Source organism: Bufo bufo, chromosome 3 (genome assembly GCF_905171765.1).
Source record: "Bufo bufo chromosome 3, aBufBuf1.1, whole genome shotgun sequence".
Lineage (NCBI taxonomy): Eukaryota > Metazoa > Chordata > Amphibia > Anura > Bufonidae > Bufo > Bufo bufo.
Window position 1 is genome coordinate 266,632,539 of NC_053391.1, and position 20,091 is coordinate 266,652,629.

Sequence of the window (20,091 nt, forward strand, 5' to 3'; positions counted from 1 at the left end):
CTACTGGGGACTGATGGAGAGGCTGCTGGGGGAGAATTATTACTACTAGAAGGTATTATGGGGAGCTTTACTACTACTGGGGGGCTATGAGGAACATGATTACTAGCATGGGCACTATAGGGGCATTATTACTACTAAGTATGCTCTGGCAGAGAATTATTTCTATTGGTGGGATTTTGGGGAGCACTGTTACTTTGGGGGGCACCCTGGCATAGCATCAGCTTAGCACAATTATTTTTGGGGGACATTATCTTTATACTATTAGTGTCTGGGCGCAGTTATTTTTTAGAGCACTGTGTGCCAATAACTGTTGAAGGGGGCACTATCTCTGTGGTAGTAGTATTTCCAGGGGGATTGTTTCTGCAGTATAGTATTGGGGGTGGCAGGAAAGGGTGTTCAGAAGATGTGAAGATGATGGAAATGTGGGAAACTAATGTCTGTTTGTCAATCTCTGCAGAGACGGGAGATGGCTGAAAAATCATCATGGCGGTCTGGTCTGAATGAAGAAGCTAAAGAAAGAGAACGTCTACAATAAAGGTGACATCACTGGATGTAAGAGGTATGTGGCGCTATGTAGGAGAGGAGATGCTCCGGCTCCTCCCCCTGCCATTTGCAGAAGGAGGATTCAGAGCTGGGTGAGGACAGCCAAGGGGGGCAGCAGGCCACGGGCGGGTGGCAGATGGTGGGGAGAACCACAGGCCTTGAGCAGGATCTGGGGAGGGAGGAGAGCGGAGGAGCTTCCTGGCTGTAGCCGGCTGTTTATTGTATAATGTGAAGCAGTCAGTGCAGCCAGGACAGGCCCTCCCCTCTCCATTGGATGTGTAGAGACAGAGAATTTCAGCTGTACAGTGTTTGTTGGGAGTGGCCTATTATATGTAGGAGGAACTTTTAATAATGGGCAGGGCTAAAAATGGGCCACTTGACTGGATTTGCCCCCCAGGACTAAGGCCAGCCCTCCCCTGCTAATAAGTGACCCCATTTTGGAATCTACACCCCTCAAGTTATTTATCATTGGGTTGAGTGAGCATTTTGCAGAAATTAACAGGTCATCATGCAAAATGAAAATTCTAAGTTTTCAACAGATTTGGCATTTCAGTCGCAAATATGCTGTGTCCAGCCTGTGCCATCTGAGACACACCACATTGCTTAAATTGTTAGGTGGGTTATAGGATCTTTTGATTGCTTCTAAAATGCATTGCACAATTCCTGTAGTGCAGTGATGGCGAACCTTTTACAGACTGAGTGCCCAAACTGCAACATAAACCCACTTATTTATCGCAAAGTGCCAACACAGCAATTTACCTTGAATACTACAGGCCAATATAGAATCTCTTCCATGTACTTTATCATTTATTTACAATATCCTGCCTACATTCAGTGTGCTGCCTGTGCTGTTCATAGTGCGCCCTGCGCTGCTGAATGGCAGGAAAAGTCTAAGGCATATTGGTACACCATAGACTTTTTCCAGGGTGTGGGTGCCCACAGAGAGGGCTCTGAGTGCCGCCTCTGGCACCCGTGCCATAGGTTCGCCATCACTGCTGTAGTGCAATGTATTTTAATGTCAGTGCTTTACTGACATTCAACAGCAGGCTGCGCCAGAGAGACAGAGCCTGCTGAGATATGCAGGAGCGGAGATCAGCAACCTTTGGCACTCCAGCCTCAGTGAAACTATAACTCCCAGAATGCAACATGCTAAGCTATTCTTCTTATTCCTATAGAAGTGGATGGAGAATTCTGAGAGTTATAGTTTCAGAACAGCTAGAGTGCTGGAGGTTGCTGATCCCTGCGCCGGATCCGGTTGTATTATCTTTAACATTGAAAGTCAACGGAGGATGGATCCGTTTTCTATTGTGTCAGATTGTGACAGAGAAAACGGATCCGTTGACTTGCATTGGTGGTAATGACGGATCAGTCTTGCTCTGCATCCCAGGGCGGAAAGCAAACTACAACATGTTGCGGTCTGCTCTCCGGTCTGGGAACGCAACTAACGGAACAGAATGCATTTTGGAGCATTCCATTCTGTTCAGTTCAGTTTTGTTCCCATTGACAATGAATCAGGACAAAACGGAAGCGTTTTTTTCCGGTATTAGGCCCCTATGACAGATCTTAATACCGGAAAACTTAAACACTAGTGTGAAAGTAGCCTTGCGTCAGAGGATTCCAGCAATCCGGACGCAAACTGATGCATTTTTCAGACGGATCCGGATGCGGCTCTGTCTGATAAATGCATTGAAATACCAGATCCGTCTCTCCGGTGTCATCCGGAAAAACTGATCTGGTATTTATTTTTTTCACAGATTTAAAAGGTCAGCGCATACGCGGACCAGAAGAACAGATCCGTCAATGCGGGAATTTTACATTTCAATGGAAATTAATGCCGGATCCGACATTCCGACAAGTGTTCAGGATTTTTGGCCGGAGAGAAAAATGCAGCATGCTGCGGTATTTTCTCCGGCCAAAAAACGTAAGAGGGACTGAACTGATGCATACTTAACGGAATGCTCCCCATTCAGAATGCATTAGGATAAAACTGATCAGTTTTTTTTCCGGTATTGAGCCCCTAGGACGGAACTCTATACCGGAAAAGAAAAACGTGTGAAAGTACCCTTACATAGATTTTTATGCCTGATCAAATTTGTTCAGTTTTTCAAACCGGACACAAAAACGCAACTGAACTGAATTGGTGCATACTGATGTATCCTGATCAGTTTTATCCCCACTGACAAAGAATGGGGACAAAACGGTTAAGGGTACTTTCACACTTGCGTTAAACTTTTCCGGTATTGAGTTCCGTCCTAGGGGCTCAATACCGGAAAAATACTGATCAGTTTTATCCTAATGCATTCTGAATGGAGAGCAATCCGTTCAGGATGCATCAGGATGTCTTCAGTTCAGTCACTGGATGTTTTTTGGACGGAGAAAATACCGCAGCATGCTGCAGTGTTTTCTCAGTTCAAAATTCCGGAACACTTGCCGGAATGCCGTATCCAGCATTAAATTTCCATTGAAATGCATTAATGCCGGATCCAGCACCAAGTGATCGGAAAAAACGGATCCGGTTCTGCGGTTTGCGCATGCGCAGAACTTTAAAAAATGTGCAAAAGATAAATTACGATGACAACCGGAGAGACGGATCCGGTATTGCAATGCATTTGTGAGACGGATCCGCATCGGGATCAGCCTACAAATGGTATCCGTTTGCATACAGATTGCCGGATGCGGCAGGAATCCAGCAACACAAGTGTGAAAGTACCCTAAGGCTAGTTTCACACTAGCGGCAAGAAACTCCGGCTGGCTGTTTCGGCGGGTGAACAGCCTGTTGGATCCAAGCTGCCACTAGTGCACGCGTGCCCCCGGACTACCGCTCCGGCCCCATTGACTATAATGGGGACGGGGCGGTGTTCCGACGGCAGCACGGCAAACATGCCGAGAGGCGGCCGGAGTAAAACTACGACATGTCATAGTTTTATTCCAGCCGCCTCTTGACATGTTTGCCGTGCTGCCGCCGGAACTCCAGCTCGCTCCCATTATAGTCAACGGTAGTCCGAGCGGTAGTCCGAGGTCACGCGTGCACTAGGGGCAGCACGGATCCGACAGGCTGTTCACCCGCCTGAACAGCCTGCCGGAGTTCCTTGCCGCTAGTGTGAAAGTACCCTAAGGCTACTTTTACACTAGCATTAATATTTTCCGGTATGGTGATCCGTCCTAGGGTCTCAATACCGGAAAAGAAACTTAGCTGAATAGTACAGAATGCTCCAAAAAGCATTTTGTTCCGTTCTCATACCGGAGAGCAAACCACGGCATGCTGAGGTTTGCTTTCCATCCTGGGATGCGGAGCATGACCCACAATGCAAGTCAATGGGGATGGATCTGTTTTTTCCTCACACAATCTGACAAATAGAAAACGGATCCGTACTCCATTGATTTTCAATGGTGTTCATGACGGATCCGTCTTGGCTATGTTAAAGATAATACAACCGTATCCATTCATAACGGATGCAGATGGTTGTATTACCAGTAACTGAAGTGTTTATGCTGACCCTGCCGGATCCAGTAAAAACGCTAGTGTGAAAGTAGCTTAAGTGACAACATGTTGCAGACAAGTCACACAAATGTTTTTTGTATTGCACAACTTTTGCGCCATTAGTTGTCTCGTGACACATGTCACCATGTAGGCCCGGCTTAATAATAATGGTGGTGCAAGACATGTATGCCAGTTTTTATGCTGGTAAAACCTCCTCCATTGGTTATCTCATAGCAACACTATGAAGTAAATGTTAAAAAAGATCTTACCTTTTTATTGTAAGGATTACAAATTACTAAAGTGGTGTCATCTGAGCCAGAAAGAATGTATTCCCCTGTACTGTTCCAAGAAATTGTATTCACCTTATGGGAGGGAAAGAAAAAAAACAAAAAACATCAGATTAACCAAGCTGACAGAACGGTACAGCGGAAACCTGCCTCAGCCAGAGGTTGGCAGAGCAGTCATTTTCTGTGTGTAGAGGCAGGCCAGAAGCAGGGATCGGCTGGATACCATGAATCACTGGGACAGGAGTGGCATAGTATTACTAAGAAGAGTACAAAATTATTATTATTATTATCATTAGGGGTTTTATATAATAAAAAAAAACGTAAGCAGCCAGGTAACTCACTTTTACCCCTTCCTAACCCAGGGGGGTAATAACTAAGGTAATAACTTTAGAATGCTTTTTCTTATCCAAGCCATTCTGAGACTGTTCTCCAGTGACACATCGTACTACATATTAGTGGTAAATTGGGTTGCGGTTTTACCTTAAATTTATTTTAAAAAATTAACAGAAAACTTGAAAAATTTTCAAAATATTATCTGCTTTTCAGACAAACCTCACACAATTACTAATTAACAGCTCCCAGCAGCTCATCAAGCACAGCGCCGTATATACAGTCCTGATCAAACATTTAAGACCACTTGAAAAATCATATTTAGCATGAATGGATCTTAACATGGTTCCAAGTACAGCTTCAACATGCAACAAGAAGAAATGGGAGTGAGACAAAACATTTTTTGAGCATTCAATATAATGAAAACAACGAATAAACTGAAACAGGCTGTTTTTCAGCTGAGCAAAAGTTTAGGACCACACCTCCCAGAAAAATCTAAACCCCCCAAAACAGAAATCCAACTTCCAAACATGAACTCAGTAATGAGTAGCTCCGCCGTTATTGTTTATCACTTTAAAAATTCGTTTCGGCATGCTTGATGCAAGCGTTTCCATGAGGTGAGTGGGAAGTTCCAAGTGGTGAAGACGGCCGCAAGAAGGCCATCTACTATCTGGAACTGTTGTCCATTTTTGTAAACTTCCCTTGCAATCCATCCCCAAAGGTTCTCAATTGGATTTAGATCAGGGGAACACGTAGGATGGGCCAAAAGAGTGATGTTATTCTCCTGGAAGAAGTCCCTTGTCCTGCGGGCATTGTGTACTGTAGTGTTGTCCTGTTGAAAAACCCAGTCGTTACCACACAGACGAGGGCCCTCAGTCATGAGGAATGCTCATTGCAACATCTGGACATAGCCAGCGGCCGTTTGACGCCCCTGCACTTCCTGAAGCTCCATTGTTCCACTGAAGGAAAAAGCACCCCAAACCATACATCTTTGCACAGATTTGGCCTTTTAAAAGGCATGTGGTCCTAAAATTTGGATCAGCTGAAAAAAAACCTGTTTCAGTTTAATCGTTATTTTCAATTAATTGAATGCTCAAAAAATGTTTTGTCATTTCTTCTTGTTGCATGTTGAAGCAAGCTCTACTTGGAACCTTGTTAAGATCCAACTATGTAAAATATGATTTTTTGCCATTTTTTAAGTGGTCTTAAACTTTTGATCAGGACTGTAGTATAGCGGCTGTGCTTGGCATTGCAGCTCAGCTAAATTCACTTCAAAGCAACTAGGCCATGAGACTAATGTACGGTGATGTCACATGGCCTAGGAGGCCGCGGCACTCATGGAGTGCCTGGCCTCTTCTAACAGCTAATCGGCAGGGATCTCGGGTGTTGGACTCCCGTTAATCTGATATTGATGACCCATCATGAGCATAGGTCATAAAAATAATTTATTGGATAACCCCATTAACCGCCTCCGGACCGACTAACGCAGGATCGCGTTCCGGAGGCGGCTGACTCAGGCACAATCACGCATCTACGCGTCATCTTGCGAGAGGCGATATTTCCTGTGAACGCGCGCACACAGGAACTGCAGGTAATCGAGTGGATCTGCAGCCTGCCAGCGGCTGGCAGGCTGTAGATCCGATTTTTTTTAACCCCTTAAAGGTATATTAGACGCTGTTTTGATAACAGCGTCTTATATACCTGCTACCTGGTCCTCTGGTGGTCCCTTTTGCTTGGATCGACCACCAGAGGACACAGGCAGCTCTGTAAAGTAGCACCAAACACCACTACACTACACCCTCCCCTGTCACTTATTAACCCCTGATCACCCCATATAGACTCCCTGATCACCCCCCTGTCACTGATCACCCCCCTGTCATTGATCACCCCTTGTAAGGCTGCATTCAGACATCCGTATGTGTTTTGCGGATCCGCAAAACACATACGGACGTCTGAATGGAGCCTGACAGGGGGGTGATCAATGACAGGGGGGTGATCACCCCATATAGACTCCCTGATCACCCCCCTGTATAAACCCCCTGTAAGGCTCCATTCAGACGTCCGTATGTGTTTTGCGGATCCACGGATCCGCAAAACACATACGGATGTCTGAATGGAGCCTAACAGGGGGGTGATCACCCCATATAGACTCCCTGATCACCCCCCTGTAAGGCTCCATTCAGACGTCCGTATGTGTTTTGCGGATCCGCAAAACACATACGGACGTCTGAATGGAGCCTTACCGGGGGGTGATCACCCCATATAGACTCCCTGATCACCCCCCTGTCATTGATCAACCCCCTGTAAGGCTCCATTCAGACGTCCGTATGTGTTTGAACACCGGCAATGTGCTTTCCGCATTTTGCGGATCCGCACATTGCCAGCACTATATAGAAAATGCCTTTTCTTGTCTGTAATTGCGGACAAGAATAGGACATGTTCTATAGGCTCTACAAAAAACGCAGTGTTCGCCCGATCAGGCCTGATCTTGTGCGTACACTTGCGTTCAGTCCGCCCCACTGCAGTGACAGAATTATTTTTTTTTGCTGATCACTGCAAAAACACAGTAAAATCGCTGCGGCGCTATAAAAAGATCACTTTTGAGGGGCATGGCGAGTTCATAGAAGATTTTTTATTTTTTTGTCACAAGTTAGCGGAAATATATATATATTTTTTTTGTTTTTTCTTACAAAGTCTCATATTCCACTAACTTGTGACAAAAAATAAAATCTCACATGAACTCACCATACCCCTCACGGAATCTGAATGCGTAAAAATTTTTAGACACTTATATTTCAGACTTCTTCTCACGCTATAGGGCCCCTAAAATGCCAGGGCAGTATAATAGGTTTGGGGTAACCTTTTTAGGGGGAGCACCCTTTCCTTGCAACTTGGAGGGTGAGCCATCCCAATACTTCCAGTATAAATACCCCACAAGTGACCCCATTTCAGAATGAAGACACCCCAAGGTATTTGCTGAGGGGCATTCTGAGTCCATGAAAGATTGAACTTTTTGTCACAAATTAGCGGAAAGGGAGACAGAGAAGAAAAAAAAATAAATCAATTTCCGCTAACTTGTGCCAAAAAAAAAAACTTCTATGAACTCGCCATGCCCCTCACGGAATACCTTGGGGTGTCTTCTTTCCAAAATGGGGTCACATGTGAGGTATTTATACTGCCCTGGTATTTTAGGGGCCCTAAAGCGTGAGAAGAAGTCTGGAATCCAAATGTCTAAAAATGCCCTCCTAAAAGGAATTTGGGCCCCTTTGCGCACCTAGGCTGCAAAAAAGTGTCACACATGTGGTATCGCCGTACTCAGGAGAAGTAGGGCAATGCGTTTTGGGGTGTCTTTTTACATATACCCATGCTGGGTGAGGTAAAGGGGAAATTTAGCCACTGACAATCGAAAAAAAACTATGGTTCTCATACTTGAGACACTAAATATTATTTGTAAAACTAAAATAAATAAAAAAGTAAACATATTAGGTATCGCCGCGTCCATAAGAATCTGCTCTATAAAAATACCCCATGACCTAACCCCTCAGATGAACACGGTCAAAAAAATTTAATTAAAACTGTGCCAAAACAGCTATTTTTTGGCAAATCAGGTTTTTCCAATAACAAAGCAAGGGTTAACAGCCAAACAAAATGCTATATTTATTACCCTGATTTTGCAGTTTACAGAAACACCCCATATGTGGTTGTAAACTGCTGTATGACCAAACGGCAGGGCGCAGAAGGAAAGGAACGCCGTATGGTTTCTGGAAAGCAGATTTTGATGGCACCATGTCCCATTTGAAGAATCCCTGATGCACCCCTAGAGTAGAAACTCCAAAAAAGTTACCCCATTTTGGAAACTACGGGATAGGGTGGCAGCTTTGTTGGTACTATTTTAGGGTACATATGATTTTTGGTTGCTGTATATTACACTTTTTATGAGGCAAGGTAACAAGAAATAGCTGTTTTGGCACAGTTTTTATTTTTTGTTATTTACAACATTTATCTGACAGGTTAGATCATGTGGTATTTTTATAGAGCAGGTTATTACGGACGCGGCGATACCTAATATCGCTAAAAAAATTTATTTATGTAAGTTTTACACAATTATTTCATTTTTGAAACAAAAAGAAATAAATTTAAAGGGATTCTGTCACTTGGATTAACGATATGGAGATATTTATATGTGCCCATTAGTCTTAATACAGTGTTTCCAATTATCCCTCTGTTTATTACCTGTGTGCCTTATATTCTTATAAAAATCGATGTTATTCACATGTCAATCACCTATGTCAGGAGCCCAAGAGGTTGTCCCACGATCTCCTGGAGCCCGGCCGCGCCCATCGATCTGGAGCCCAGCACCGCCTACTAGTTGATATTCACTGCACTATCTGAAGTCATATTACCTCTGCGCCGTAGTCTGGTCAGGGGAGACGGCGCATGCGCAGTGGACAAGTAGAAGCCGATGCCAGTAGTCCGCACGGGCGCAGACTACACTGTCCACTGCGCCTGCGCGAGACTACGGTAATTACTTTACCATAAGCCCATGACAGCACCCTTGAGAGACCGCCACCATCCAGGACAGGAAACGGGAACTTTCGTGGAGAGCTCAGAATTTCTATTTTTGGTAACCTTGCCTCACAAAAATGTAATATAGAGCAACCAAAAATCATATGTACCTTAAAAATAGTCCCAACAAAACTGCCACCTTATCCCGTAGATTTCAAAATGGGGTCACTTTTATGGAGTTTCTACTCTAGGGCTGCCTCATGGGGGCTTCAAATGGGACATGGTGTAAATAAACCAGTCCAGCAAAATCTGCCTTCCAAAAACCACACGGCGCTCCTTTCCCTCTACGCCATACCGTGTTCCCGTACAGTAGTTTACGGCCACATATGGGGTATTTCTGCAAACTACAGAATCAGGGCAATAAATATTGAGTTTTGTTTGGCTGTTAACCCTCGCTTTGTTACTGGAAAAAATAGATTAAAATGGAAAATTTTGGAATTTTATCTACATTTGCCATTAACTCTTGTGGCATACGAGGGTTAACGATGTTTGTAAAATCAGTTTTGAATACCTTGAGAGGTGTAGTTTCTAGAATGGGGTGGTTTCTATTATGTAAGCCTCACAAAGTGATTTCAGACCTGAACTGGTCCTTAACCCCTTAAGGACTCAGCCCTATTTCACCTTAAGGACTTGGCCATTTTTTGCAAATCTGACCAGTGTCACTTTAAGTGCTGATAACTTTAAAACGCTTTTACTTACCGAGGCCGTTCTGAGACTGTTTTTTCGTCACATATTGTACTTCATGACACTGCTAAAATTGGGTCAAAAAAGTAAATTTTTTTGCAAAAAAAAAAAAAAAATTACTAAAAATTTTTAAAAATTTGCAAATTTCCAAGTTTCAATTTCTCTACTTCTATAATACATAGTAATACCTCCAAAAATAGTTATTACTTTACATTCCCCATATGTCTACTTCATGTTTGGATCATTTTGGGAATGATATTTTATTTTTTGGGGATGTTACAAGGCTTAGGCTGTGTTCACACGGGCGAGATTTCCGCGTGGGTGCAATGCGGTAGGTGAACGTATTGCACCCGCACTGAATCCCGACCCATTAATTTCTATGGGGCTGTTCAGATGAGCGGTGATTTTCACGGATCACTTGTGCGTTGCGTGAAAATCGCAGCATGCTCTATATGCTGCGTTTTTCACGCAACGCAGGCCCCATAGAAGTGAATGGGGTTGCGTGAAAATCGCAAGCATCCGCAAGTAAGTGCGGATGCGGTGCGATTTTCACGCATGGTTGCTAGGTGACAGTCTATTCACCGTATTATTTTCCCTTATAACATGGTTATAAGGGAAAATAATAGCATTCTGAAAACAGAATGCTTAGTAGGTGATTAATTGAGGGTTAAAAAAAATTAAAAAAATTAACTCACCTTCTCCTCTTGTTCGCGTAGTTCCCGGTCTCTTCTTTACTTCTTTAATGATGAGCTGTGGGCTAAAGGACCTTTGGTGATGTCAGATCACATGCTTCAATCACATGGTCCATCACCGTGAGTAGAAACTCCAAAAAAATGGCCCAATTTTAGAAACTACGGGATAGGGTGGCAGTATTGTTGGTACTAGTTAAGGGTACATATGATTTTTGGTTGCTCTATATCACACTTTTTGTGAGGCAAGATAACAAGAAATAGCTGTTTTGGCACCGTTTTTATTTTTTGTTATTTACAACATTCATCTGACAGGTTAGATCATGTGATATTTTTATAGACCAGGTTGTCACGGATGCGGCGATACCTAATATGTATACTTTTTATTTATGTAAGTTCTACACAATGATTTCTTTTTTGAAGCAAAAAAAAATAATGTTTTAGTGTTTCCATAGTCTGAGAGCCATATTTTTTTCAGTTTTTGGGCGATTACCTTGGGTAGGGTAGGATTTTTGCGGGATGAGATGACGGTTTTATTGGCACTATTTTGGGGTGCTGGTGACTTTTTGATCGCTTGCTATTACACTTTTTGTGATGTAAGGTGACAAAAAATGGTTTATTTAGCACAGTTTTTATTTTTTACGGTGTTCATCTGAGGGGTTAGGTCATGTGATATTTTTTTAAAGCCGGTCGATACGAACGCGGCGATACCAAATATGTATACTTTTTTTTATTTATGTAAGTTTTACACAATAACAGCTTTTTTCAAACAAAAAAAATGATGTTTTAGTGTCTCCATATTCTGAGCCATAGTTTTTTTTTTTTTCTTTGGGCAATTGTCTCAGGTAGGGGCTCATTTTTTGCGGGATGAGGTGACGGTTAGATTGGTACTATTTTGGTGGGCAAACGCCTTTTTGATCGCTTGCTGTTGTACTTTTTGTGATGTAAGGTGACAAAAAAATTGTTTATTTAGCACAGTTTTTATTTTTATTTTTTTACGGTGTTCATCTGAGGGGTGAGGTCATGTGATATGTTTATAGAGCCGGTCGATACTTGAACTTTTGGGGGTCTAATCCTTTACAATGCATTCCAATACTTGGAATGTATTGGAATGCATTGGCTGTATGAGTAATACTGTGTGTATTACTCATACAGCTTCCGGCCTGTGAGATCCCGGGGGGCTGGATCTCACAGGCTCGTCACCGGAAGGCAGCGCGATGCCTTCCTTAGACATCGCGCTGCCTTCCATGCTATCGGGTCCCCCCCACAGCCCCATGGGGACCCAATGGCACCTCCGCCGCACAATAAAAAGCCGCAAACCGCAGGTCTGAATTGACCTGCGGTTTGCGGCGATCGCCGACACGGGGGGGGTCACGGCATTTAGCCAAGGTGCCTGCTCAATGATTTGAGCAGGCACCAGGTTCCGATCACCGCCCGCCGGGCGGCGATCGGAACTATACATGCTGTACCGGTACGTAATGGGTCCTTAAGGACTCGGGATCCATGCCGTACCGGTACGTCATGGGTCCCTAAGGGGTTAAAAAGTGGGTTTTTGAAAATTTCTGAAAAATTTCAAGATTTGCTTCTAAACTTCTAAGTCTTGTAACATCCCCAAAAAATAAAATGTAATTCCCAAAATGATCCAAACATGAAGTAGACATATGGGGACTGTAAAGTAATAACTATTTTTGGAGGTATTACTATGTATTATAGAAGTAGAGAAATTGAAACCTGGAAATTTGCACATTTTTCAAAATGTGTTATCACCAAATAAAGTGACACATCAGATTTGCAAAAAATGGCCTGGTCCTTAAGGTGAAAATAAGTTCATAAGGGGTTAATACTGAAAAAAAAAAAAAAAATTCTTGTCATTGCCGTATTTTGACCCGCATAACTTTTTTAAAGTTATGTCTATGGAGATGAGTGAAGGCTCACTGTTTGAATGACAAACTGTAATTTGGGGTAGGGATGAGCGAATTTCATATTTTGAAATTTGTTTTTGGTTTGGGTTGTGGATTCCGTTACTACGGACCATAACGCAATTCCATGACGGAATGCTTTTAGAGACATTCCGTTATTTATTCCAACATAATAGAAGTCTATGGCCTGCATAACGGATCCGTACAGTTTTCGTTTTGCTGGAGTCCTCTCCTGCATAATGTAAACTGGACAGATCCATTATTCAGGCCATGGACTTCTATTACGATGGAATGAATAACGGAATGCCTCTAAAGGCATTCCGTTATGCATTCAGTCATGGACTTGCGTTATGGTCCGTGGTAACGGAATCGATACCACAATTCAGTAAATACCACAACACAAACCGAAAACAAATTTCAAAATATGAAATTGGCTCATCCCTATTTTGGGGTGTGTATGACATTTTGATCACTTTTTATTCTTTTTTGGGAAGTAAAGTGACGGAAAAACGGCGGATCGCCCATTTTTTTCCCGTTACGCCATTCACTGCAAGGGATAAGTTGTATTAATTTTTTTTTATATAGACAGGGTGTTTTCGCCTGCAGCGATGCCCATAATGTTATTTTTTTAATTTTTTATTTTGATTTTGAGGAAGGGGATTTGAAATATTATTATTTTTTTCAAAACTTTACTTTTTTTTTTTTACTTTCTGTTAGGCCTCCAATTGGATCCCAACTTGCAATCATCAGATTGCAATTTGCATAGAATAATGGAATTTGCTCAATTATTCTATAAAGAAATCACTATATTACAGTTCAGTGCTGCCACCTGTTGGCCTGAACTGTAATATACAAGTAATGAGCCTGGAAGCCTAAGGGCTGTTTCACACGAGCGGATGCCGTGCGTGACATCCGCTCCGTGAATGACAGCCAAGTTCCGATGCAGACTGCAGAGGCACGGAGCATTAACATGATTGATAATGCTCTGTGCCTCTCTGTGATCTCTTACTATGAAATCACAGTGAGATAAAGTTGTCACTGTGATTTCGTAGTAAAGAGATCACAGAGAGGCACGGAGCATTATCAATCATGTTAATGCTCCGTGCCTCTGCAGTCTGCATCAGGGTTTGGCTGTCATTCACGGAGCGGATGTCACGCATGGCATCCGCTCGTGTGAAACAGCCCTAATACAGACTCAGGCTCATTACCATGTATGAACACCTTCCCCGATCTCCACCCGGGGGAGGCGTTCCTTACCTTGAAGCAGGCGCTTCTGGGTTTTAGCCCTCTCAGACGCCGTGGTCGGCATTACCACCAGTCGTGAACATCAGCCATGGGTGTCTGCTGTATGAAACAGCAGGCATCTGGTAGCTATGGCACTCGCTCTGCTCCTGAGCGGGCGTCATCTTTAAAGACTCGACATCCACCATCCATGTACGTATGTCGGGAAGGGGTTAAGCAAAGTACAGAGTTGTCATCCACAACAACTTTTACAAACCAAGAAAACTGCCATCTGTCAATCACGAATTATGACCAGCTTGAATTAAATCACTAGTCTTTATCACATTATAACATATCAAATTCATCTTTGATCTGTTATTGGCACAAAATCTTAAAGGGTTTCTGTCACCTGAAAAATGGGTATTAAGCTGGCTGACATTAGCGATGTGCTAATGTCAGCTGAACATAACTATATTAGTGACATCTCACTGCCTAAAGCCTTTATTGAGAAAAACTAACTTTCATAATATGCTAATTAGCCTCTAGGAGCAGGGGGGCATTGCACCTGCTCATAGAGGCTCCGTTTGCCCACCTCTTTTCACGCCCTTCTTCTCTTAATTGACAGGGCCAGGGCAGCGCTGCTCTCCTCCCGCCGGCCGTGTCTATTAAGAAAACGCATCACTTGTGCGTTACGTAAAAAATCGCAGCATGTTCTATATTCTGGGTTTTTAAAACGCAACGCAGGCCCCATAGAAATGAATAGGGCTATGTGAAAATCGCAAGCATCCGCAAGCAAGCGCGGATGCGGTGCGATTTTTACGCATGGTTGCTAGGAGATGATAGGGATGAGCAATCCTGGACCCCATTAAAGTAAATTTACTGTATTATTTTCCCTTATAACATGGTTACAAAGGAAAATATTAGCATTATTAATACAGAATGCTTATCAAAATGTCAATTGAGGGGTTAAAAAAATATATATATTTTTTAAATTAACTCACCTCATCCACTTGCTCACGCAGCCGCCATTATCTTCTTTCAGGACCTGCAAAAGGACCTTTGATTACGTAATCGCGCTAACCACGTGGTGAGCATGGTGACGTCAGCACAGGTCCTGCTGTTCCATTTGCGGGTCCCGAAAGAGGAAGAAAGAAGACGATGCCGGCTGCACGAACAAGTGGATGAGGCGACTACATTTTTTTGATTTTTTAACCCCTCAAATCGACATTTTAGTAAGCATTCTGTATTAAGAATGCTATCATTTTCACTTTTCCCTTATAACCATTTTATAAGGGAAAATAATAAAATCTACAGAACACCATCCCGGGTGCGTCCTGGGTGCATTGCGTCCGGGGTCCATTAACCCAAAGCCGAACTTCAGTGAAGAAATTTGGTTTCATTTCTGGGTACCACATTCAGTTTTTTATCACGCGCGTGCAAAACACACTGCACCCGCGTGATAAAAACGGAACTACTCAATCGCAGCCAAAACCGACTGAAATTGCGTACGCACTTGCACGGGTTTCCTGCAATGCACCCGGGACGCATCCGGAGCAAATCCGGGACGCCTGTGTGAAAGGGGCCTTACACCGTTTTTTGTTTTTTTTGTTTTGTTTTTTATGGTGTTCACCTGAGGGGTTAGTTCATGTGATATTTTTATATAGCAGGTTCTTACAGACGTGGTGAAACCTAATATGTATACTTTTTTATTTTTTATTTAAGTTTTACACAATAACAGCATTTTTTAAACTAAAGAAAAATCATGTTTTAGTGTCTCCATGTTCTGAGAGCCATATTTTTTTTTTTTTTTGGGCGATTGTCTTAGGTAGTGGCTCATTTTTTGTGGGATGAGGTGACGGTTAGGCCTCTTTCACACGGGCGAGAATTCCGTGCAGGTGCAATGCGTGAGGTGAACGCATTGCACCTGCACTGAATCCGGACCTATTCACTTTAATGGGGCTGTTCAGATGAGCATTGATTTTCACGCATCACTTGTGCGTTGCGTGAAAATTGCAGCATGTTCTATATTCTGCATTTTTCACGCAACGCAGGCCCCATAGAAATGAATGGGAATGCGTGAAAATCGCAAGTATCCGCAAGCAAGTGCGGATGCGGTGCCATTTTCACGCATGGTTGCTAGGAGATGATAGGGATGAGCAACCTCATTAAAGTCAATTTACTGTATTATTTTCCCTTATAACCATGTTAATGGCATTCTTAATACAAAATGCTTACTAAAATGTAAATTTAGTAGATTTTATTATTCACCCTTATAACATGGTTATAAAGGAAAATAATAGCTTCTTAATACAGAATGCTTACTAAAATGTGGCTTATGGGGTTAAAAATAAAATATATTAACTCACCTCATCCACTTGTTCGCGCAACCGGCATGTCTTCTTTCTTCTTTAAGAAGCTGCCAAAGGTGAGCTCGATTACGTCAAAGGTCCTTTGGCAGGTAAGTGTATTACTGAATGTAATACACTTACAGCCTGTTTGCCTGTGAGATACAGGGGGCTGGATCTCAAAGGCTGTCACGGAAGGCACAGCAACGCAAGGACCCGATAGCAGCTCCGATCCTCGCAAGGGTTAATGCGCCAGCATCTGTGTTTTCACTAATGCCGGCGCATATAGCAGAGGTCCGGCTATCAGTGACTGCCGGACCTCTGCCGCAGATTGGGCGGGTGCAGCTCCTGCACCCGCCCGATCAGCGCCACTTTTAAAGATCGCACCAGTGCCGTACATGTACGGCGCTGGTAGCGAAAGGGTTAAAGCTCTGCTCTTTTTATCTATTGGAGTCATTTGGGTGGTGTCACTCAGTGATCGACACCCTTCCCTGTATGATAAGTCATGCAGAGGTAGCTGTGACACCACCCACATGACTCAGATGCATAGAAAGAGCAGAGGTTTAAAAGGATTCGCCTTCCCAGTTGAAATCGCCGCCTTCCTCACCTCAGCCCCGCCTCCGCAATCGTCCGGTCCCTCAGGTTATGCCTAGTGCGCACGCGCAGGATCTGGCAGAGGGACCGAACAATTGCAGAGGCGGGGCTGAGGGCGGCGATTTCAACTGGGAAGGCGGCGCTGGGCACCAGACGGAGATGGCTCCAGCCGGGCACCCTGTATGAAGCGACGTCCCCTTGGACACCTTAGGTAGGTGAATGACAGGTTATAAAAACCTGTTTTATGTGCTAATAGAGCCACAGGCACATGTAATAAGTACAGTTTCGGATTCATGCTATTTGGACGGACCTGGCCATATGTTTAGGTTATAGGACTAAAATGTCATGACAGAATCCCTTTAAATGAATAAAGGACAAGTTTTATGCTAGTAACTCACTGGAGTTGAAATCTTCCAGCAGGCTGCTCCAGCACAGGAACAGCCTGCTGGAGTCCAGCGTATCCTGCATAGCTGGATACTGCCATTCCCCACCACAGCCCAATATGGGACCCAATGGGGATCCAGCCAGTACTTGACATTTGTGCCAGGATTCAGACGGACAAAAGCATTTTGACTGGATGAATGCCGGCACTAATCTCCAACGGGTCCCATTATAGTCAACAGGGTCTGACTGTATGCCAGACGTTCCTGGCTATGCTGTATACGATGAACTTTAAGATTTTAACGTTAGTGTTCTACTAGCCTGGAAGAAGATTTTAATACTAGTGAGCAACTGTCCTAAAACTTGTAATTTATTCTTTAAATCTCTGCTCTTTTATGCATCTGAGTCATGTGGGTGGTGTCACAGCTACCTTTGCATGACTAAGCATACAGGGAAGGGTGTCAATCACTGAGCGGCACCACCTACATAACTCCAATGCATAAAAGGAGCAAGGGTTTAAATGTATAAATTAGGTTCAGTTTTACTGAGTATTTTTTCACAAATCTAAATATAAGTCTGCTCAGCGTCTCCTGATCTATAACATGCTGCACTGCATTTCAGGGTGACAGATTCCCTTTAAATGAAAAAATATATATAAAATCGTGTGTGGTCTCTAATCCTTCTGACAAGTTCAAGGGCAACCTTAAAATTTGGTTCCTGTTCAGTGGCTCTTAAACATTTTATTTTTTAAAATAATATATAATATTACTTACACAGCCATCATGTACATTCAGAGTTGTTTCCAGTTTAAGTCGTTGAATAAATTCTCTTCTTCCTATTTAAAAGAAAAAGAAAGAAAAAAGCAAAGGGACTTTATTCATAATGCTAAATCAATACTGTGGGCCACATTTACTGGGATGCCTTGTGGATGCCTAAGGGCCCTTTCACACGGGCGAGTAACATGGTTATAAGGGAAAATAATAGCATTCTGAATACAGAATGCATAGTAAAATAGCGCTGGAGGGGTTAAAAAAAATAAAAATTAACTCACCTTAGTCCACTTGATCGCATAGCCCGGCATCTCCTTCTGTCTCCTTTGCTGAATAGGACCTGTGGTGAGCAATAAATACAGGAACAGGACCTTTGATGACGTCACTCCGGTCATCACATGATCCATCACATGATCTTTTACCATGGTATTGGATCATGTGATGACCGGAGTGACGTCATCAATGGTCCTTGACCTGTAATGGACCCTCACCACAGGTCCTGTTCAGCAAAGGAGACAGAAGGAGATGCCGGCATCGCGATCAAGTGGACTAAGGTGAGTTAAATTTCTTTATTTTTTTTTTAACCCCTCCAGCGCTGTTTTACTAAGCATTCTGTATTCAGAATGCTATTATTTTCCCTTATAACCATGTTATAAGGGAAAATAATACAATCTACAGAACACCGATCCCAAGCCCGAACTTCTGTGAAGAAGTTCGGGTTTGGGTACCAAACATGCGCAATTTTTCTCAAGCGAGTGCAAAACGCATTACAATGTTTTGCACTCGCGCGGAAAAATAGCGGGTGTTCCCGTAACGCACCTGCACATTTTCCCGCAACGCCCGTGTGAAAGAGGCCTAAGAATTTAGGCAAGACATATTTATGAAGCAAGTAGATCAAAAAGAACATTCCACTACACCTCACTTTTTCTAGGGGATGTGATGTAGCTGGAAAGAGATCGTTGTGATGCTGTTTAACACAGGAAGGGGTATTGCTTAGATGTAACATCTTGTGGCAAAATAAACCAACCAATAGGTCGTATAAAGTTAGATAAAAGTATCTCACCACAATCAAAATTTATTATCCAGCATGAACCACTGTGATAAATTCAACACATCTTTAAAATATAAAGTGGGTTACCTAGTCAGGATTAGTAAATATGTGTATGTTGGGTTAAAGATGGGGAAGAAAGTTAAGGACTTACCCCCTATCCACATTGAATGACTGCCGCTCCACTGAAACGGTTAATGCATTAAATAAAGGATAAATGTTTGTGGTGGAACAACCCCTTTAATTACATTGCCAGTAAGTCTGACTCACATTCCTACTCCCCTCTGTCTCGACAACATTTAGTGTAGGGGTAGGGGATACAAAAATCAGTAACAGCCCAATGGCCCTCCTCGAGATATAGCGCAAAGGCTGGAATAAAGGACATCCTAATAACTATTAGAGCTGACCAAGATTTCTTTACCCAAGAAAACTAATCCTTCGGGAGGAATCACATGCTACAGTGAATGTGTTCTGCTACAGCAAAACAGCTCCTATATGCAGATAAGTGTTTTGTTTTGTTTTTTATCAGAGGCAGAATTTTAAGACACTGGGCAAAACGTATCAATATTGTTGTAAAATGCATCATTTCATGAGACTGCAAAAGTAACATGAATTGCTCCAATTTATGAAAATGGTGCACACACAAGATGATAAAATTGGCACAACACGCTAAACTTAAATTGGTACCTTTCACAAAAAATGCTATGATGGGTTACACTAATGTAACAGTCATTTCAGTTTATTTTGAATATTTTGTACGGACAGGGGTGGTAAAGTATTTTATTAGGGAAATATGTTTCTTTCTACTAGAAAACAGGGTGTACAGAATCTTCATAGCAAAGCTCTAACAACATTGTTAAAGGGGCTGTCTCACTTCAGCAAGTGACATTTATCATGTAGAGAAAGTTAATACCAGGCACTTACTAATGTATTGCGATTGTCCATATTGCCTCCTTTGCTGGATAGATTAATTTTTCTATCACATTATACACTGCTTGTTTCCATGGTTATGACCACCCTGCAATCCATCAGCAGTGGCTGTGCTTGCACACTATAGGAAAAAGCGCAAGCCTTTGAGTGCTCCCACAGTCCCAGTCACCAGAGAGGCCGGTATTTTTTTTTATAGGGTGCAAGCACGGCCACTGCTGATGGATCGCAGGTTGGTCGTAACCAGGGTGGATAAAAATCAATGATTTAAAAAAAAAAAAAAAGTTTTTTTAATTAAACAAATAA

The 20,091-nt window shown here is 42.8% G+C and overlaps 1 protein-coding gene across 4 annotated transcripts in view; it reads right to left on the bottom strand.

The window, feature by feature from the left end:
• Positions 1 to 20,091, bottom strand: part of DCAF6 (DDB1 and CUL4 associated factor 6) — a 1,234,054-nt gene that overhangs the window by 1,112,200 nt on the left and 101,763 nt on the right. For all 4 annotated transcript variants that reach the window (XM_040424129.1, XM_040424128.1, XM_040424130.1 and 1 more), the window contains exons 3-4: positions 17,814 to 17,875; positions 4,294 to 4,386 (exon numbers count right to left, since the gene is read on the bottom strand). In XM_040424129.1, coding sequence (XP_040280063.1) covers positions 4,294 to 4,386; positions 17,814 to 17,875 — 155 coding nt within the window. The remainder of the gene's footprint in view (positions 1 to 4,293; positions 4,387 to 17,813; positions 17,876 to 20,091) is intronic.